General features: G+C 41.9%; 1 protein-coding gene across 1 annotated transcript in view; it reads right to left on the reverse strand.

The window, feature by feature from the left end:
* Positions 1-572: 572 nt before the first annotated feature.
* The window catches only part of LOC149261650 (uncharacterized), a 40195-nt gene continuing 17673 nt past the window's right edge, over positions 573-23094 (reverse strand). The window contains exon 2 of the mRNA XM_089370193.1: positions 573-812. Coding sequence (XP_089226319.1) covers positions 573-812 — 240 coding nt within the window. The remainder of the gene's footprint in view (positions 813-23094) is intronic.

The following is a 23094-nucleotide window of genomic DNA, read 5'->3' on the forward strand; positions in this document are numbered from 1 at the left end:
AGAGGACTAGGGATTAAAAGGAAACAAAGAAATCTCAGTAACAGAATAAAATATGAAAAACCAGATATGGTGTTTATTCAGGAAACAAAATGCTCAGTAGACAAAATAAGAGAACTGCACAGCAAATGGCTTATTAAGTACGATTATCTAGAAGTCAAAGAAAATAATTCAGTTGGAGGAATTATTACTCTATGGAATCCTCAGAAATTTTGAATCTTGGATGCTGAGGCATCAAGAAACCACCTTTCAATGGTTATCCAACCGTTGGGGGACAAGGATAGCTACTTGATCACAAATGTATATGGTCCTCAACTTCTGGAAGACAAACTCAGGCTCCTCACCTCTCTGGAACATATGAGAAAGAGACATCCAGTAGTGCCTGGATTCTGGGAGGGGACTTCAATATGATCAAATCTCTCACAGAGAAAAAAGGAGGAACCAAATCACTTGGTAGAGACTCAATAGCCTTCCAGAACTTCCTTAACAATATGATACTGGTGGATATGGACACAATAAATGGCATCTTCACATGCAACAACAAGAGAGGAGGAACTTCCCAAGTATCCTCGAGATTAGACAGATTCAAAATCTCGGAGGATTTCCTTCTCACCGGCCGTAGCATGACTGCTTTCATCCTCCCTTTCGGAGGTTTGGACCACTGGCCCATCCAGCTGGAAGCCTCCTTTATTGGAACCCCGAGGAACAAACCTTTCAGGTTCGAAAATGTCTGGCTTACTCACCCTGATTTCATCACTAACATTGGAAAGTGGTGGGCTGAAGAAATACCCACCCAAGGCACAAAAATGTTCCTCCTACATCAGAGACTCAAACACATCAAGAGAAAGCTCAAAGAATGGAATAACAATGAGTTTGGAAATATATTCAAAGCCAAGGGAGAAGTGGAAAGAAAACTGCAGGAAATTAATCAAATTCTCATCACAGAAGGCTTCACAGAGGAAAAGAAAATGCAAGCAGACTCACTTCAACAAGAATGGGACAAAAGATGCCAGCAGGAGGAAATCTTCTGGAGACAAAAATCCAGAGTGCAATGGATTAAGGAAGGGGAGAGAAACACCAGATTCTTTCACAAATCCACCATGGAACACAGAGCTCATAATAGAATCAAAAAACTTATAGATCCTTAGGGTACAGAGAAAAACACCCACAAGGAAATGGAAGCGGTTCTGGTCCAACATTTCCAAAGTATAGCAGAGGAGACCATGGAAGACAGATCTCTATTTACTAAAAGTTTTACTCAGCACATTCCAAAACTGGTAACCAGAGAAGACAATTATAATCTTAACAGGCCAGTAACGGAGGAAGAGGTCAATGAAGCAATCAAAGAGATGCACAATGGGAAAGCGCCAGGCCCTGATGGTTTCAATGTAGACTTCTTCAAAACTTGCTGGGAAATAGTAAAAAACGACATCTTGGAGGTGGTGGAGGACTTGAGAAAATCAAAATCAGTTCTGAGAGTGCTTAATGAATCCTTCATAGCCTTAATCCCCAAACAGGAAAAAGCCATGACTCCAGATAGATTCAGACCCATAACTTTATGCAATGTGGTGTACAAAATCATTTCCAAAGTAATTGCTAACAGACTCAAACCCCTTCTTCCAACACTTGTGTCAGAAGAGCAAACTGGTTATGTGGAAGGTAGAAAAATTCTTAATAACATCGTTCAAGCTCACGAAGTGGTGCATTCCCTCAGGACCAATAAGCAAGTAGGTATGATAATACATCTGGACATAGCGAAAGCTTATGATAAGCTAAGCTGGTCTTATATAAGGGAAGTTCTTAAAGCATATGGCTTCAACCACAACTGGATAAGATGGGTCATGGATCTCGTCACCACTGCCAGTTGCTCAATTCTTCTTAATGGCTCTCCTTCCAGAACCTTCAAGCCATCAAGAGGCCTCAGACAAGGAGATCCTCTCTCCCCCTTCCTCTTCATTCTCATGATGGAAGGATTGGGCAGAGCGATCATTTCAGCCAAGGAGGAAGGAAGAATCCAAGGACTTAGACTCACTCTGAATGGGGACACATTGACCCATCAACAATTTGTGGACGACACTATGCTGCAGGGCACACCAATAGTCAAGGAAGCCAAAGCTTTCAAACAAATCCTGCATGAGTTCACAATGGCCGCGGGTACTGAGGTAAGCCTCACAAAATCTAAAGTTTTCTTTTTCAATACAAAGAAATCTCTCCAGAATTCTAGGATTTCAAAGAGATCATCTTCCCTCGAAATATCTGGGAATTCCCCTCACTGATAAACCACTGAGCAAGGAAATCTGGGAGTCTGTAATCAATAAACTGAAGGATAAAGTTAGCAAATGGACAAACAGATCCTTGAATTTAGCTGGGAGGTTAGTTCTCACAAAAGCTGTGCTACAAACCATTCCAATCTTCATGTTATCAGCCCTTCCGGCACCAACAGGAGTATTACAACAAATCCGAGACATTCAAAGAGATTTTCTTTGGGGTAAAGGGGAAGAGAAAAGGAAATGGGCTATGGTAGCATGGGACAAGCTTTGTAAACCCAAAACCCATGGTGGTTTGGGTCTCCATGACCCAGACATTTTAAACAAAGTTTTGGGGGAAAAACTTTGGTGGAGATGGCTAAAGGAAATAAGAAACCCTTGGGCTAAACTCTGGAAACAAAAATATGCAAGGGATTGGCAAGAAACGGACCACATCAGAATGACAGGCCACATCAAAGGTTCCCACATTTGGAACAAGGCGTGGGAAAATAGAGCCTTAGTTCAGAAACACAGTTTTTGTGAGATCAAAAATGGGAAGCTTGCATGGTTTTCGGAGGAAAACTGGTTGCAGGAACATAACCTCAGTAGGGAAGGACTGGATATTATCAAAATCGATACCATTAACAAAGGACAGGGAAAAGTAAGTGACTACTAGGATCAGTCAAGGGACACTGGCAAATGGAGGTTTTGGAAGGTACTAGACTACAATGAAGAAAACCCCTTGAAGACCCAAGCTAAAGTGCTGAAAGATATTCTGGAGAAAAGAAAAATTTTGACCTCTACCTTGAATGATCTTCTAAGATGGGGTAAAAACAACGAGGGCATCTTCAACCTCAAAGAAGCCAAAAGAATAGCCATGGGGCTTAACTACCCAAGCCCTGATAAGACATGGAAAGACCTATGGAACAACCCACACTGGACGAAGATCAAACTATTCAGGTGGCTGGTCCAGCACAAAAAGATTTTAACTTGGGAAAATCTCAGAAAGAGAGGTTTTGCTGGGCCATCAAGATGCCAATTATGTGGACAACAGGAAGAAACTATAGATCACCTTCTCAACCTTTGCTCTTTCACCTCCACCTTATGGAATTGGGTAGCCGGTATCTTCAAGCAGACAGACAGGAACGAAAATGACATCACTGACACTTTAAAGAATTGGAGGAAGGACTTCTCGGACAATGAGATAGTAAACACAACCTGGGCTCTGATTCCAGGATTCTTGATCTGGGACGTTTGGAAAGAACGTAACAACAGGATCTTCAAAGATAAATCTGGCTCAACTCAAAGCATCATAGCTCAAATCCTAAAACAGCTCAAAGAAATTGTCAATGTCCATCGGAAGCAACCTCCTGAGAAACCCCCGGGTCATCGGGACGCTCACATCCTGGAACTGTTGGGACTCCAGTCTCTCGTCCCTCAGGGAACAAGCAAGACAACAAAGAGAATATCAGTTGGAAAGGCTTTCTGGCAACCCCCTCCCAAAGGATTTTTAAAATTCAATATTGATGGAGCCTCAAAAGGTAACCCTGGGGACGTTGGCTATGGAGGAGTCATAAGAGATGAAGAGGGCAACATAAAAGTCATCTTTCACAGTCATCTGGGGAGGGCCACTAATAATATGGCTGAACTCATGGCCATTGAACAATGCTTAGAGATTCTGATAGAGTTCAATTTACATAATACAATCATCGAGGCTGACTCAGAATTAATAATTAAGTCGGTTAAGCGGCTAGGCATGGGTACTGCACCTGACAAAGTCTCGAGACACTAGAGACTTTTTCAGGTCTATTATCGTATTCAATCGCACCTAAAAATTCTCAGAACTCTTAGTTTTGTGCATGTGCGTAGAGATGCCAATAAAGTAGCGGACTAGCTTGCTAATGAAGGGGTGAGATGCACAAAAGACAACAAGTGCTGCTTGTGGGAATCGGTACCCGCAGGACAACTGCGTGAGAGCTGCCACACTCTAGCCCTCACAAACAAGGAGCATTATCAGCACATGCAGGGGAATCCACCAGTTGACCTATAAACAATATACGATAAGGGTTTTATTGTTAGTCAACTTGAGCTTTGGCATAGTCGAGCCTCGCAGTGGAATACCATAGGCTGCCTACTCGTGGGTTCTACAGGCGAGCAAGCAATCAGAAAAATGGTGATGATTTGCTCTAAACTGCGATGCACAGGTCCAATTGGGTGGCTCAGTTGATTGGATGGAAGCAATGCAGAGTTATCAGGCGTCAAGTGGTTATCTGGCGTCAAGCGGTTATCTGGCGACGAGCGGTTATCAGGTGTCAAGTGGTTTTCGGGTTATCAGGCATCAAGCGGTTTCCGGGTTATCGAGCGTCCTCAAAACTTGAAGTGGTTTATTAGAAATGTCTCCGATGCCACTCAGTGATCAACACGTGGCTTCCGAAGGAGAGAGAATACCGCCTTCATCGGGCGGGTATTCCTCCGGCTTCTTCTCCGCTCGATATCTCCCTCGGCCGTTGGATCTTGCAGATGTAGATCAAGGGCTCTGATTTGTCGAGCTGGTCAGTGGGTCTGGGTACTCCCTCGCGGACCCGAAATCTTTATTTTATAGTCACTATTCACCTCCTCGGATCCGCGCAAAGTTTGTCGGGTTAAGTTGTTTTTGTTCCGTTCTGCCCCTTGACCACTTGACCTTGGTCCAAGGTTCGTGTGGTGGTGGCAGACTGTTTTGTTCACGAGTAGTTGACTCTTTCCCCAAAGATTGAAGTGATTGCTAAGTCTTTAGCCCTCTTCCTCTTTGGGTGCGATGTATTTTATGTATCATATTTTGAGTGACAAGATAATAGAAGGACCGACTCTTGCTTTAGCAAAAATTTTTTTATCTTCATACTCTCTTTGGAGCAGAAGTTACAGTAAAGTTATCACCGAAGATAAGTGTCGTCAATGTAGAATAAATGCATTCGTCACAATCTCATCATCGCTGCACACATTTAAAGGCAAAGGAAAAAAGAAGCTACAAATCTTCCACCAAGAAACCTATCGAAATAGCGTTTAACCAACTATTCCACTCCTTATTTTCTTTTTTCCTATCCCTATCTTCCCAACAATCAATCAATCATTTCCGTTGTTCCTTCTTCCCTATTAATTAATGGAGTTTTAATTCCATCTAAGTCTAAGTCTGAATCTTCGTCTCTATTAGTTAAATTTGTGTGAATTACAGCTGGACCCAGTATAATTGCATTCACATAGCTCACGGGACGGTTGTAGAGACACACTCCACAATGTTTGAACAACAACACTTTATCATCATATGGAACCCTGGCAATCATGTCATTGCAGTACACTGTTCTCAAGTACCTCGTCACAGGTTCATTAGTGTATTTTACGTGCAATGCATGATAGCAGGCGTTAAATTTGGTTACCACTAATTACGAAGCATCCTTCAATAAGATCTTCAAATTTATAACTAATAGCATTACAAATAAATACTAATTAAAAAATTTGTAATACATAAAAATATAATTGATAAAGTTCAACATCGTGAATTGAAAATTATGTAATATATTTGACCAAAATAATACATGGTCATCATGAAACCTAATGTGTAATACCTGCTACGACAGGCATAATAAGATTCACATTGGATAAATATCTCTTGATCCTTTCTATGTTGAGAAAAATCTTGAAATCTTGTCAAAATCATTAGCTAAGCAAGATGAAGTGAATTATATCTTAATGTAAGGATATCCCCTTTTCATAAATAGGTTTCCCATTGGGATGGGAAATGAAACCTTAATCCATGGAAAAAAAATTACTTAGCATTATTCCTTCCTTTTATTATTTACTCTTTCTAACAATTCGGTTTCACAATATCACAATAGTATGTTGTCTTTATCTTTGTTATTACGTAGGTTGTATTCATCTATATCTCTTTAAATTCTCTTATGGGTAGGATATTTCAGAAACTCATAGATTAGTATTGACTAGAAATTGCCCCTAAAGGTGCAAAGGTAGATCGAAGGAATAGGATATTTGGGAAGATCATCTTGCCACTCACTCCAATGAAATGAAAGTACCATTAATCATTTCTATGAGTGGAGAAAAATTGCTTCTCAATAAAATGTAAGAATCATTAATCATTTCTTTGAGTGGAAAAAATTGCTTCTTGATAAAAATATGTAGATGACGGATATCTAAAACCACTCATATACGTTAGAAATGGGCATACAAATCTATGAAGAGGACTCCACCTATTAGATTTTAACGACTGATGAGTAGAAATAAGTTGCATAGTCGGCCAGTTTGAAGAAAACCAATTGCGACAACCTTGAAGTTGCTATGTAAGACAAAACTGAAGGTGAATTCTATAACCTGAACTTGCTGACACCATTACCAAATCACTTCCAATCATCAAATCAGAATAGAGGAAAGAGTTATGCGAACACCTGGACAATGGTGATGAAGGTGAAAGAGATTATTAGCAGTATCTTACTTATCGTGTGTGTTTGTATGCTTACACCCCTCTTAGTCACCGATTCATGCACTAATTACCGCGTTGTGGTGTTTTGTGAGAATAACAAATATACAAATGCTAGTGCCTTCCACAAAAATTTAAACCAGGTTTTGGATTCTTTGGTAGGGAATTTTTCTATGATGGGATTCGATACATCTATTTTTGGTGAGGGGAAAAATAGCCCCAATACGGTTTATGGGGGTGCCCAATGCAGGGGAGATTTAAACTCCTTCGATTGCAAACAATGCGTGGAGACTGCAACTACTTATATTATATTCGACACTGATGGATGCAACAAAATTTCTGCATTTGTTATGTTGGATGGCTGCTTTTTATGATATGACACTCAACCATTATGTATATTACACAACTCAAATTCTTAAATACTTTTTAATTTGAAAAATTATCAACCAAATTTAGTTGTAAAAATTATACGGTTCAGATAGTAATATAAAGCTTCCTAAGTATGAGAATTGAAAATCCTTACAAATGAGTATGAGAATTGAAAATCCATTCCATTTATTGTGTGTTTTATGTGTCCAAATTATGAGAACTGAAAATTCCATCTATTTATATAGTGTGTCCAAATTACGAGAATTGAAAATCCCATCCATTCTAGTGTTCAAATTTACAAAATTTTGTCATCAAAATTCCACCTTTTCATCAAACAAATTTCCATTAAGAAACCCTCTAGAATTAAAAAATGCCCAGAATGATTCAATTTTAATAAATTTTGCAAAATATTCATCGGCTTTACCAAAAAATGTTTAATTTCAAGACACAATTTGTTTAATACTTCAAAGCTTTCACAAAAAAAATTGAATTTGAAAAACAATCTATAATTTCTTAAGAATTGTTGAAAATAAAAATATAATGGAATTTGAAGAAATAAGAATTCCATTAGGGAAAAATATTCAAGTAACAATGTTTTTCATTCTGTATCACTAATCATATAGTATGACTGCAATCCCGAACCTAAGTTTTTAATTGATATCTTGGAGATTGAGCACTGCACGAAACAATTAATCAAAAATCTAATCCAGTCAGAAGATTTGATGTGAGATTAATTACCTTAATGGGTTTCACCTACTCCCAAAATGTGTTTGCAGGCTTTGGCCATTCACAATAAGTTACCCTATATGTCACCTTTAAGTGCCCAGGATCTGCTAAGCCTCCTTCAGGCTCTTACAATAATGAATTTAAAAGGATACCATTTGAATATTCTATAGAATGAGGGTTTCTCTGAATATTAAAAGAATAAACAATATTATGATAGGATTTCCTTGTGTTGACAGTGCTGGACCTACCAACATGTCAGGGGATCTCCCCGGTAAGAAGTCCTAATTATACCTCAGACCGTTTGGTGTAGGAGTCCTAGCAGTGGGTTGTATAGTAATGCCTTGACCGCGATTTCGCACAGAGGCAAGTAAGATAACTCTGTTGGTAGCAAGGGTGTGACATATGCAGTGAGCCAAGGAAGGTGCATGAGAGGTTCTAACACATGGGGGTTGAGATGAGTGCACCCCTTGGAAACCTATGATAGCACAGAGTTAAGAAGGGAACACACGAGCAAAGATGCATCATAACATGGAAGGCAAGTTAGCTAGCAATCCAAAGTGATGGTTAAACCAACGACACATTTCAAAAAGATTCCTACATACATACATAGAAAGCTATACATGCATGTGTAAGTAAACAGATACATATATCATTTAGAGTAAACCAGATAGCATAGAATACAATACAACATATGCATGAAACGTGCTGGCTCTTGTTATAGTAAGAAGTGTAAGTTCTAGTCATACAATACATCCGTGTCCAACCACTAGTTCCGACAACAGAACGTTACAGCCACAACCGCCTGCTCCTCCAAAGAGATGTACTAGCTCTATGCAGTCGAGAAGCCAAGGCTCATTACAATACTGTCCAAACTCTCTCCAAGATAGTCTTATCGGAAGCTTGGTTGACCAAAAGCCTATACAATGAGTTATGAGGGACTATTTATAGTAAAGGGTGGGGTGACCCTTGACATTCCCCTTTGTGATAGCTCATATATCCTCATGACTCTTCGTCTACACTATGATTGTTACATCCAACTATCGACACTTGAACTTACAATTGACAAGACGTTACATTACAATGCACATGTACCCATGTGAGACAAAATAGCTTGAGCAAGCCATGCTAGACATCACTATGACTCGAACAACTGTTGGAAGTTCAATTCTTCAACATCTTCATTTTGGTTGATAGTAGCGTACTAATGCCAAGGCCAGTATTCCGCGATGGTGTCCGTGTGCTCTAAGGTGACATCTTTCTGGAACCTGACTCTTGCCTCCATAGCATCTGGGTACACTGCCCGAGCTCCTTTGTTAAACTCGTTTGGAAGCATGCACATCATTGTCTTCAATGTGGCTGGACCAACAACAGACTTGTGCATGATGTATGCACTAATGGGCAAGTCTGGGCTGGTAGCAATGCGCATCAACTCGTCAAAGTACGAGTCAAGCTCTAGTTGGACCCGTGCCTTTGTCTTCGCCAGGGTAAGAGTCCAAATAGATGGGATCGCATGTGCACGCACCACAACATCCATACTCTTGAATACATGTGCATGGGAAGCCTGTATACTAGTGATGAGCTGCGAGAGCTCTTCATAGTTTTAGATCTGACTCCAGATACGTGCCTTCAGCTCAACTGCTCTGGGCTTCATCATCTTAGGCAAGTGAAGTGGGGATCCCTTGTATCTCATCATCCATGTTTGCATGTAATCAATAGCAGCATGCACGTTCGCCAAGATACGTGCTCTTCTAACACATCACTGCTGCCATCCGTTGAGATGGATGACTGCCTTGTGCATGGTACCAAACTTGGAATACAACGCCCGCATGACTATGTCAAGGGACAACACTTCATCTAGTATTGCCTTCTTCAGTTCTGCTTGGGAAGATGTTGTAACCAACTCTCCTCCTTGCTTGGTTGTCTATAGTTCCTTAGCCATTCGCTCATTCTCAGCTATCAGAAAGTGAACGCTTGAGCTAGTGGCTTTGACATACACTTTGGTAGTGTCGGCCAAGGTTGATGGATGTTTGCGCATGTCAGACACGATCACTCGTTCCTCAACTTGCGTAGGGGATGTATGATCATCCAGAGTTGACACTCTGTGAGACTGCATAACTCTATGTTGAGACTCGTCGAATGAGATGTTGTGCATCTCTCCTTCTGGCTGATCTCCAAGGATCTCAGTGCTTCCTTGGTCGCTTGAGAATTGCTCATCTTATGGATGCGGTGAAGCAGGTAAATCGACCTCTTGGTGATGAGGCATGAGGTTGATGTCTTATTCCAATTCCTGTTGCTCCATATTCGTATCCAACTGTTGAAGTGCTTGCTCTATCTCATGAGCGAAGTCTTGCTCCTGTGATGGTTCACCTATTTGCCTGATGCCAAATGTTCTGATGAGTCCACTACCTATACGGGTGCTGTTTCATTTGTCTTCACATGTTGCGCCCCATGCTATACCTGTTGCTTCTGCACTTCCCTCTCTTGTTTGCGTAGATCTTGTTCCTTTCGGAGTTGCTCCTTCAACTCGTGCAACTCCTTCTTTGTTTCCTCCATTCCCCTTTTCTCCCTTTGCCTTTGCATGATTCACTTATTACGCTGTTGCCTCTTCACCTCTATAGCCATAACTGCCTTCTCTTCAAGTGGATATGCTTGGAACTTGTAGCTTTGCTCTTCCTCCATGCGATCAACAATCTTCCTCTTGCCCTTGTCGTGCACTAGTATGTTCACCTCTACTGCTTCTAGTGCTCTCCACGATGCTACTTCACGTTGCTTCGCTAAATAATCCACAGCGAAGCCGACCTGTTCATTGGGCCAGGAGAAACTGAAGCAATATCTCCATGGGTCCTCCTTCGCCCAATGAAATGCCCCGTGGATCCAGTTGAACTGTACTCTCATGCAGTGATATTTCACAAGACAGTGTGGGTCATACAGATTTTAACTTCGAAGGTCGAATGGATACTTCGTCATCCGCATGCTTGAAACTCCGAATCTCGTATAACCCAATCCACAACGGAAGAGCGGGCCAAGGTGTCTTCTTCTTCCGGTGCAGTCTAGTTGTCAATCCTGCCCAGATGTGATATGCTACTTCCTGCATGACAAGTATGTCCAAGGCAAACTTTGGTAGAACATGTAGAGGCTTCTACACACTGTACATTCGTATGAAGGTGCAGATGGTGAGGCATACCAATCAACAATGTATATCAGTGCCTCCATTGCTGCCTTCGACCGGGGTGACAAAATGATTAGACAATCATGTGATAACCCCTCTGAAGCTACATTCGGACAAAAACTTACAATAAGTGTTCACAACAATTTCCGTCGGTGACCATGCCCACTTCAAGCCTGGGAACTCCTGTCGGGCACATATTTCATCCAGGATATATGCAGACATGTAGATTTCTGCTTGCATACCTTTGGGTGGATGTCGAGCCCACATTACCTATTCCTTAAGCTGATGAGCTAACATACTGGACCAGTTGCATGGTTTTCCCCCTCTGGCCAGTTAGTCCAGTGCGATCACCCAACTTTGTGGTAAGGTTTCCATGCTTTCTTGGCCATATATTCGACATGCTAAAATGACCAAGTATTGATACTCCTTTTGCAGTATCTTCGTCTTGTAGATCTAGTTGGGTGTCATCTTGAATCTAGCCGACTCCTTTACCCAGTTCTTCAGAATGTCTTTGGAGTTGGCATTGTTGCTGGGTAAGTTGAAGGGAGTCTCATGATAGTCACGGGATTTGACATCTGAGACATCTCATCATAATCCTCTGCCCTGAAGGTTGCAATCTTCGTCCTGCTGACACTTCTCAAGGTCATCGTCTCGGAGTCAATGTGTGAGTTGATCCAGTGTATCATGTCCGGGCATGGGAACACAGGGTATCTGCATGAAATCCAGTACAAGCCAGACTTGTGAATGTTCAGGTATACCTGGTAGTCTTCAAGGTTGATCTGAAATGGGGGTTTGATAACTTGTTATGCTTACAAGAACCTCCCACTCAAAGCTTGACAAATAAATGATCTAGCTTATGTATGACATTTGCGAAATTAAATACTTGAGACAGGTGTATGTTATTTGTTTTTAGTTGTTAAAGTGCTTTAAGTCCATTTGTTTCTACTGATATTAAACACATATAATATTCATATAATGAAGCAAATAATCAACCACACATAACAACAAATTTAATCTAGGAGTTCACCCAAATATTGTGGGCTACGTCTCCTTGAGCTTTTGTCATCTTGACTTGGCTGTTTGGGATTATGGCAAAGTTTATTTTACAAGTTCCACACTTAAATCCAAAGGTTACTGAACTGAACCAATGGGTTTAAAATACCATCGATATCCCTGTCATGGTTGTTATCACTCTGCAAACAGATCTAAGCTCCCTTAGACTTGATTCCTTCAATCAGTGCTCTAAGCTACCCTGAGTTTCTTGATGGCACTAACTCCTTTAGAATTCTTCAATTGTCACTAAAACCTCATCTACTATCTCCAGCACATATCAGACACAACAAATAGACTGATCATTTGCTCAAAATGAGCATTGCATCCCCAAACTAGGCCTTACTCCACTGTTGACACTGGGCTGCCTGAAACTTCCCTGTAGCATCTCGGCCTTTAGAAGTCTCCAAATGCTTCTGAAAATACTTGCAATGGATTCAGAAGGCTCATTACAGTCAGGAATGACTATTGGTTTGTTGAGAACGAGCATTGGTAGCTTCTACAACTGCCTCCAACCCCTGGTGGCCCTGAGCTCCAAAATATCCTTGGATGAAAATTTCTATGAAGATGACTTCCTCAACTTCTCTAAACTATTCCATTGGCTTTAGAAGGCTCCAATTAGCGTAGGTAGCCTCTTGTTTCACTCTCTTTGGTCAAAAACTGCTCCTGGAGTGCATTTAGTCAATATCCCCTAGGGATACTCCAGAAAATTTGGTGAACTGCACTTAACTCCAGTTAAATTTAGCATATTCGCCTTTTTTTCCACTTCGCCAAGCCGGACCATCGGAGGTAACTATTAACATAACTATTTGGGCTTGCATATGAGGCGGTATAATCCCGACGGTTAGGGATAATCCTTTGTAGAGCTGGCGGTCATGCAACTTCGTGTCAACCATTTGCAACCGGTGGTTACGTATACATCGGAAGAATTTCAAGTAATAGAATCTCCACCATCGATCTATCCCGCTCGATCCAATGGATGTCGCGTCATCTGCTCACAAACTAACCCGGACAATCTCCACCATCAATTTGACCTGTCCAATCGAAGGCTGTTGCGCATATTCTTGCATGACTGATATCAGGTCGAGAGTGCGTGGGAAAAGTAGTTTTCCTGTGCTACATGTCAACTGCTAAGGTTAATTGCGTGAAATCATAGAATACCATTTACAACTTCTTGTCCGCGCGAGATACCATTTCCCACTTCCGAATGCTATCCACGTGCTCAATACGGAACTTAAAGAAAAATGTTTAAGGAAAGGTTTAGCACTTACCCCAAAAGGGAATATTCTAGGGAATATTCTAAGGTATATTCCTTGGAATATACTTTTTTTAATATTTTCAAAAACCAAATTAATCTTGGTCAAATGTCCAAAAATTGCAGTTTACTGGACTTTTCAAATTGCGATAACTCCTTCATATGGTATCGGTTTTTCGAACCGTTTGTAGTGCGGAATCAGGAAGGCGAGATCTATCCGGCCGCTCAGGTTCGACACTCTTTTGAACACTTATGAAATTTGAGCTATCATTAAGGTCCTTGATAAATATCTGATCAGAGGTCTTCCCCAAATGTGCCTGTAAATGCACCATTGACCTCTTTCCATTTCAGTTTGATGTCCTTGTCTAGAATCAACTTGATATCTTCATAGATCGATAGACGTGAGGACACTCGCTGTTGGGACAGGGTCCCCTAGGGTCAGTTTTGGGGCAAGAAACCCAAGTTTTGTTGTATAGAATGTAAAGTCTCTGCAAGTTGTGGTCGTGGAGCGCATAGATAGTAAAGTTTCATAAAGGGTTTTACCCTTATTTTATGTAAGTTGAGTAAGCTTTTGAAGATCTATGTCTAAGGCAAGAAGTAGTATCGATGATGAAGAGGAATGTCATGGATCAATAGAGAAAAGGGTGAAGAAGTCTTAGAGTAGAAGAGAGGCTTTGCAGCTGTGTGCGCAGAGGCCTAGAGTGGAGTCCGTAGCAGAGTGTGCAAATCCTTGCAGCTGAGTGCACACGGAAGTATTGAGTCTGTAAGCATAACTAAAGTATTAATAAAGAGATTATTCTAGAAATTCCTCCGTTTTGTCTATTATTTCTGTTATGAATGAATGTGCTTTTATGCTGTAATGAATGATGGGTTTATGAAGTAATACTGTATTGATGCGCAACTTTACATAATTGATGTTGTTATATGAGCGCACTTAATATTAACTGTTTACGCAAAACATATCTTATTGCATGTTAAAGTTCTCAATGCTTAGACCGATCCGGGTAAATACATGATTAAGAGTAATCACAGAGGCGCGTAAGTAGTTGATTCACCTGTCTAGGGTTTGTGAAAGACAGTCGTAGAACTTTGCGAAGGTCTATAGGTTGATTAGAGGGAGTTATATTGATAACCCCTAAAGGATTATCGATCTGCGCGAAGGAAGATTTAGGGCATAAAACGACATTACACTTATCTCTGGGTGTGGAAACTTGGTTCCAACATCCCCCCATACTGCTTCGGGTGAGACTTCAGTCCACGCTCCACGGACTGATGCTGAAAGGGAAAATAGTGTAGGGATTTGTTTGGAAAAAATAACTATGAACCTGGGTCAGGACCCACTAAACCAACAAATGGTTCTGGTCCCAGGACCGGGATCTATGTAAGGAGATGTGTGATGTCGCATCACTGGAATCCAACTAAGAAGGAAATTGAGGAGTGGTTGGATAGAAAGATCCACTAATTCACGACACAAGAAAACATAAATCCGTGCTTGAAAAAAGAGCAATGGTTGGATAGATATCTGTACATAGAGATAAACGGGATTTTCTTCTATTCCTTCCTGATCGAACTCTACGACTGGATCACTAAATTGGCAGATGACCAAGGAAGGTGGAGGCTTGACATTCCAATAGTGTGGATCTTGGAGCTAGTGCAGAGATTGGAAGCCTTTGAAGATAAGATCGTTCGCATTGTCGATCAGTGGCTTGATCATGTCATAGGAGGATTTGTGACAAGAATTCGTGGTCAATACCTCAATTAGCTACAACGAAGTAGAGTGACGCTTCTTCAAGGGATCGCGAGGTAAGTATATAAGATCTTTGAATACCTAGATTAAGATGCTCTTATGTGAAAAGCGGGTTATGCCATTACCTTGATGTTTGGAGCTACGCGAAGTGGAAAGTTATTTAGGGATAGAGGGAGGACAGGCCCTGAATATAGCCCACTGATTGAACCTCCTCTGAGTGACGATGAAGGAGTAGCACAAGATTCACCACAGAGCACTGTCTAGTTAATAAGGCAAGGGTTTCTGTGAATACCTCATCCATCCACACCACCTCCACCTTCACCTCCACAACATACACCTTCACCCACACCGCCACCACCTCCGCCACCGTTCAATATGTCGAATACAATGAAGTTTCCCGTTTTCAAGGGCTTGGGAAATGAGGACCCGGACTAGTTTTGGTTCATTGTGAAGGCCGTATGGACAACCCAGAATATTACAGATGATCATATGAAGAAAGCGCAGTTGGTTACTGCTCTACAGGATCACGTGCTAACATGGTACATTAAGTACTACACTGATAACCTGATGGCTTCATTAGCGGACACTCAGACTGCACTGAATAAGGAATTCAGTAGGCCCAAATTTGAATCGCAATCAGTCATTGGATTCAAGGAAATCATGATGAGGCCTAGCGAAACACCCTGGGAGCTAGATTAGAGACTGAAGTGCCAGATCCGCAAAGCTAACATGAATCTCACAGATGGGCAGCACCGCGAATGGTTTGTAGCTTTGCTCTTACCCCATCTAAGGGTTGCTTTATCATAACAAAATATTGGGACCTAGGTGGAAGCCCTGGAAATTGCGATGAGATTGCATGAGACATTGATTCAAGATGCTGCTTTGGGAGTTCAACAGATTCACGCGGAGTTGCAAAATATTTTCCTAGAGTTTCAAAGCCTGAAGAAGGATAGAGCGACTCGGCCAGAGGTGCACAAAGAAGTTTGGTGTCTGAAATGTAAGAGCCAGGGGCATGATAAAGATCACTTCCCTGTCTTCGCAAATTATGTTGCAGGAGGAGGGCCAATGCCTCTAAGGCTAGAAGCTCAAGTAGGGCCAAGTACATGGCCCACGCTGTGGTGTTCTATCTGTCAAGTAGCTACAAAACATGTAACAGACAATTGTCACTCACTACAAGAATTTGTGCAGACACCGCAACAACTCTTCTGCAACTTCTGCAAATCGGTGGGCCACGATGAGCATAACTACTGTAGCTATGAGCTGATGATGGAAAGAATGCTCACATATCGAATGAAAATAGAGACTCAGCCTTCGGATCAAGGTACTAGGGGAGCGCGTGGGGGATATCAGGGGCGCGGACGAGGCCGAGGAGGAGGAGGACCTGGTAGAGGTCGGGGACAAGTCATTTGTTACAATTATGGAGTGCTAGGACACTACACATGGGAGTGTACGAGCCTGACACACCTATCATGCCGATACTGTACTCAGTTTGATCACGCGATAGAAGACTACCCTGTATTGATAGCTAAGATACAGGAGAAGAGGGTGCAACCTCAACAACCTACCCAGAACCTGCAGATGATGAGGGCTGAACCTCACGAAAAAGATCCTAATGTGAATATTGTGCTGTGAAGTGGAATGAAGATTGGTGAGGATAAAGGAAAACAACCTACGGAAAGTGAATGGGTCTGTAAGGCTCCAGAAAAAGAGGTTGGGTTTGATTTGGAGCACACAAAAGAAATGTTCATGGAAGCGAAGAAAAGCTTCGCTGAGGCCTCTACCTCAGGAAGTTAGGATAAGTTGTCTGAAGAAATGGACCCCTCCATGCTTACTACGTTCTTGGAGACTTGTATGAAGCTGCTACGTGATAGCAAGGCCGTGAAAGGATTACAGGAGTTGATAAATAAATGTGTCAGTAAAGAAAATGCTCCTGAAGGACCTCGTGTAGTCAGAAAAATTGGTAAGCATAAGGCAAGAACTGGGCGTGAGATGAGGCTCACTGTGCAAATAGGAGAATATGAAATGGACCAAGTTATTTTGGATCTTGGGTCAGATGCAAATGTTTTTCCTAAACAGACATGGGAGAGAATGGGGAGACCTGTGCTACAATGGTCTTTGATTCAATTGAGGATGGAAAATCAATAGAAGATTATCCCCATGGGAAGATTACAGGGAGTGACGGTAGACATTGAAGGCATGAGCACATTGGATGATTTTGAAGTGATAGAGATCGTGGATGACAACAATCCATACCCCGCGCTCCTTGGGGTTTATTGTGCTATCAACATGAATGGAGTAATCAATATGAAGAAGCAGATGATGTCATTTGAAAGAAAATCGCTCCGCATGGTAGTACCTTTGGACCTTGCAGAAGGACCGTGCTATATTGAACCAGTCCGCGACTATGAGGAAAGCGATGATGATCTGGACCAGATCTATAAAAAAACAACGCAAGATGAGGATTGAGTTAATCCGACAGCTGATGGATGCATTGCATGGGATTGCAAAAGTTCCTGTACATCAAATTTAGATGAAGAGTTGAAGCAATGGAAGAATAGGTTGCATGAAGTATCTACGCTGCACTGTAACATGATGACTAAATCGCTGCGCTTTGTATCATTAGAGGTAAGAAGTTTTCCTTATTATTATGGTCTAACTGATGTCGATAAATTTTTGGATGCTTTTGAAAGGGAAGTGCCTGAGAAACATCGCTTCCCAACACTTGATTTGGCGCTGTGCACTATGCTCGCAAGGTGGTGGGGTACGCATAAAGACAATTTTGATGGATGGCATGAATACAAAAGAATGATGAGGTTGCGGTTTGGTTGCCCAAAAGTGCGACTAACAGAGAAATATGATGGGAGGAATGATCCGTGCGATCACTTAGCAAAATGGACTGACGCTTATGGAACGAAGCTGCAACCAGAGTGGGTGCATTTATTCTATCACACTTTGGATGTAATACCAATGAATTGGTACCTGGAAATAGAGCTCCACCATGGCACTGAAGAATGGGATGTTTTGAGACAAGGATTCTTGATGACATTCAACTTTGAAGATGGGTTCAAATGTATTGACGAGGCATTACAGGAGGTCAAGGTAGCGATCTTCAGAATACCACAAGATCCCTTGGACTTGTTTCAACCAGATTAGAGAACTTAGCTGTGCCATGCGTTGGAGTGCTATAATGTGACTTCTGAAGAAGAAGAGGAGGATCCAAGGAACATTAACATCCCAGAGGCAGAAGGCCAACGTGAAGTTGAGGGGCTGCAGATAGAGAATCCAGATATCACCACGATCGAGTATTTGACCAGATGGGTGGAGGCACAGCCCGTGAAGGACTGTACAGGGGCAACAACAACAAAGTTCTTATTTGAATATGTGTTGACTAGGTTTGGTTGTCCGAAGATTTTGATGAGTGATCACGGTACGCATTTCCTCAATGAAACGATCAGCGTGCTGACAGAAGAATTCCAAGTTTATCATCAGAAGAGTATGCCATATCATCCTCAAGCCAATGGGACGGTTGAGGCATTTAATAAAATATTGGAGGGTGCGTTGACAAAGGTTTGCAATGCGCAGAGGAATGATTGGGATGTGCGCATTATGGGCTTACAGAACTACTTGTAAGAATCTTACTAGTCAGACACCTTTTAGGCTGGTCTATGGCATAGAGGCTATGATGCCTATGGAGTACATTGTGCCTAGTCTATGCATAGCGGCTTTTACAGGAATGGCAGACCGTGGAGCCTTAGAAGAAAGGCTCGTGCAGCTAGTAGAGCTCTAGGAAGATAAATTTTTGGCTGGATTCCATCAGCAGGTTCAAAAGGAATGCAAAAAGGCATGACACGATCAACATATCAAACTGTGCACCTTCAAGGTAAATGATTTAGTTTTATTATATGACAGTAAGTTTGATAAGTTTCTAGGAAAATTTTAGATGCATTGACTGGGGCCATATGTCATCAAAGAGATTATCGATGGTGGAGCAGTTCAGCTCGTGAAATTGAATGGAGATCCATTTCCAAGAAAGATAAATGGAAGCTGATTGAAGTCATACATCGGGGATCCGACCCAATGACTACATGAGGATAGCACAATCTTAGCGCTTGAGGCAGCTGCAAAGAGGCGCAAGACTATAAACTACACTGCCCGGTTTGTAGAGATGTGCGATAGGGGGTCTGTGCGAAATAGAAGGGTGTCACAGTACCAGATGAAGCACAAAGGAAGCTGCACTATAGAGGGGGAGAGCACACAACACAACTAGAAAGTGATGGTTACTGTCACTGTTCATGATTTGACAGTAAGGAGATGATTAAGAGGAGCAACCAGTGGATGCCACGGTGGTGGATTGCACCGCGCTCTTCGAGTAATCCATGGAGGTAGTCACAAATCTTTAGGAAGATCCTAACCTGCAAAGGTTAAATATAGAAGCCCGTCAATTGTAGCAACAATATGATGAAGCAAAAGTGACAATGCACACCGTCTCTATAACACGACGACTGGCCAAGCTATAGGAGGCGAAATATCTGCTTGAACAGATGGAAGCCGCGCAAAGGAAAGAGGTAATCCGCAAGGCCAGATTGGGGCCTTGGCTGGATGAGGCCTACATTATCTCTGCCAACATCAAGGAGAAGTTGGCGATCCTACAAAGCACACACAAAAAAATCAAGGCAGATACTACGGGACCAGGAACAAAGCAGTTGGTGGAGCAGATGAAACAGGCAGCCATGTAGAGCGTGACTGAGGTAGCACTGGCACAAGTAGAGTTGGGAGGTATCTGAAGTAATATCTCCACACTAGTAAAGTGACTCGAGGGCCAGTCATGATCTTGTGTTGGGGGCCTGTTGGGATAGGGTCCCCTAGGGTTAGTTTTGGGGCAAAAATCCCAAGTTTTGTTGTATAAAATGTAAAGTCTCCACAAGTTATGGTCGCGGAGTGTGTAGATAGTAAAGTGTCATAAAGTATTTTACCCTTCTTTTATGTAAGTTGAGTCTGATTTTGAAGATCTACACATGGTCCGCAGACCATGGGATTGTATAAAAATGTGTGTCCTAGGATGTCTAAGGCAAGAAGTAGTATCAATGATGAAGGGGAATGTAATGGGTCAGTAGAGAAAAGAGCAAAGAAGTTTTAGAGTAGAAGAGAGGCTCTATAGTTGTGTGCGCAGAGGCCTAGAGTGGAGTTCACAAATGAGTACGCGGACCCTTGCAGCTGAGTGCGCAGGGAAGTCTTGAGTCTATAAGCAGAACTGAAGTATTAATAAAGAGATTATTTGAGAAATTCTTGTGTTTTATCTATTTACTTATGTTATGAATGAATGCGCTTTTATGCTATAATGAATGATGGGTTTATGAAGTAATATTGTATTGATGCGCGACTTTACATAATTGATGTTGTTATATGAACACACTTAATATTAACTATTTACGTGAAGCATATCTTATTGCATGTTAAATTTCTCAATGCTTAGGCTAATCTGGGTAAATACAGGATTAAGAGTAATCACAGAGGCGCGTAAGTAGTTGATTCACCTGTCTAGTGTTCGCGAAAGATAGTCATAGACCTTCATGAAGGTCTAGAGGTTGATTAAAGGGAGTTATATCAATAAGCCCTAAAGGCTTATCGATCTGCACGAAGGCAGATTTAGGGAATAAAACAACATTACACTAATCTATGGGTGCATAAACTTGGTTCCAGCATCCCCCCATATTGCTTCGGGTGAGACTTCAGTCTGCGCTCCACAGATTGATGCCAAAAGGGTCAATAGTGTAGGGATTTGTTTGGCAAAACTAACTCTGAACCTGGGTCAGGACACATTAAGCCAACACTCACTCAACTGCTGCTCTAGTTGCACTTTTGTTAGTGTCCTTTGATCTTGCTCCCTTGGAGGCCATTGATCCTAAACTGCTAAGAGGCGAGTGAACAACTAAAAGATCTGGAGACAAATTGACATTCATGGCAAGAAATCTGTTAGTGAAAACCAAAGAAAATTCAGGGAATGACATAACACATACCTGGGGATTGATAGGAAAAGGTTGTGCAATTTCTTCAGGGAGGCTGGGTGACTGGCTTCCAAAACTGTGCAAAAGGCAGTCTAGGCTATCTAGGGAGGTTGACTAGCTGCTGGAATTTAGCAATGCACAATCTAGGCTGACTGCTGACTACTGGAATTGTGTAATGCGCAATTCCAGCTGGCAATGGATGCAGGCTTAGTGACTACATTGCACAATTTTCTGGGCCAACAATCACTGTCCCTTAGGATTGCACAAAGTAGGCCTAGGGAAAAACTGTTGGGAAGAAATGTGCATTTCTGGAGAGGAAGGCAGAGCCTTCCCTCTCAGGATTGCACAATGATTTCTTGGTGAGGTAGAGTTCGGGCCAAGGCTGCCCAGACCCATCGACGGGCAACTGAAAGCAAATGTGAAAGCAATTGCATGGCGATACTGAGTGTAAGCAAAAGAAAATGATCGTGCATGCAAAAAATGAATGAAAGATTCAAAAAACGAAACAACATGCATGTGGGTGAAGCGAGTTGTTAAATCGACGACTGTTCGTGCAAAACAGTTTCATGCATGCAAAAGCAGTGAGATAGAAACGAAAAATGAAATGGTGCTAGTACAAGCTATTATGCATGTAAACGAAAAAAAGCATTCAAATAAATCAAGCGAACATCACACACACAAGTGAAAACACCAAAAAACGACATAAATGCTGAAAAAGACAAGTTGAGACCACTTACTCGTGAATAGCTGAGCCAGATGTGTTGAAGAGTCCTGGATGTGCTGTGGGATGTCAAAGCTCCAAGGTTGATGTGAAAGAATGAGCTCTGATGTGTCTAATAAATAATTTTGGGCTCGTGACGCGCATGCCACAAATCTTGGAAAAACCGACACTTGGAGGAGAAATTATAAAACGATTTTTGCATGAAACCTCCAGCTGCTAAAAATAGCTCCTTGAATCAAGGGATGCTTTTTGCATGTTGCCTTTTGCTATTTCGGGAAAGCAAGCCATGTATGCAAGTCAAGTTTTCTTGGTCCCAGGTGGAACTGGTCAACCCAATTGCACATGCAAGAGTTTTCTCAACTTCTAGGAGAAAATGAGCATTCCTAGATGGGAGCTAGGCTAGCTGCTGCCCAGGATTGCTCAATTCCTGGGCTGAGTAGCCCCGCTGGGAAGAAATGCACAATTTTCTATATGAATCCTGACTGACAGAATTGCGCAATTTTGGAGCCCAACAGGTTGCCAAACTGAATTGCGCAATTTCTAGAGGGAATGCTGGTTTCCCTCTAGAATTGTGCAATTTCTTGAAGGAGCTGCTCAGCTTGCAGCTAGACCAAGTCCGGAGAAACATCTTGTGAGGGGAATGCATCAAGCTCTGATAGACAGACTACCTTTTTGCAAGAAAATCACTGAAGCTTGTGTACTTGACGAAGCAAGACATGCTACTGTGAAAGGTTGGTAGGGAGGCTCCAAAATGAAGCTAAGGCAAAATTTTGGAGGGTGGTTGTAGCCGCTACAACACTTGGCGACACACTGGTAGAACTCCAACTCTCTGAATGGACCTTGTTCATGAAAAACAAGTCTAACACCTCTGGAAGTATTGTTCAGTTCTTAGTTCGTCTTGGTTTCACACTAGCCTGATTGTAAGATGTAGCATCTGCCAAACTCTTGGTCGATTAACACACATTCCAAGCCAAGGCAACACAGTTCTTTCGATTGGGGTTTAGGGGTATATTGGTGAATAAGCAATATAATCGTCAGAGTCTTAGTTTCATCTTTGGTGTTGCTCTGCTGCCAACAGGCCTGGACAGTACCTCGGCGGAGTCATGCAGGAACAAAAGCATCGCTCCACTACAAGTTGGTCAATACGCCGACAGAGTTACTTGCATCATCTCTCTACGCAAGAAGCCTTTCTCTTCTTTCGCCTTATTCATTTTTCATTTTTTGAAATTTTCACTTTTCATTCTTTTTATTTTTTCATTTTCACAACTGTGCATAACACTAATTCATTTTAGAGGCGGAAGAGGGATCCTGACTTATTGAGAGCAGAAGAGGTTGTTCCTT

The sequence above is a fragment of the Pinus tabuliformis genome, chromosome 6 (genome assembly GCF_031772625.1).
Source record: "Pinus tabuliformis cultivar Carrire ecotype Pingquan chromosome 6, CPIR1, whole genome shotgun sequence".
NCBI lineage: Eukaryota > Viridiplantae > Streptophyta > Pinopsida > Pinales > Pinaceae > Pinus > Pinus tabuliformis.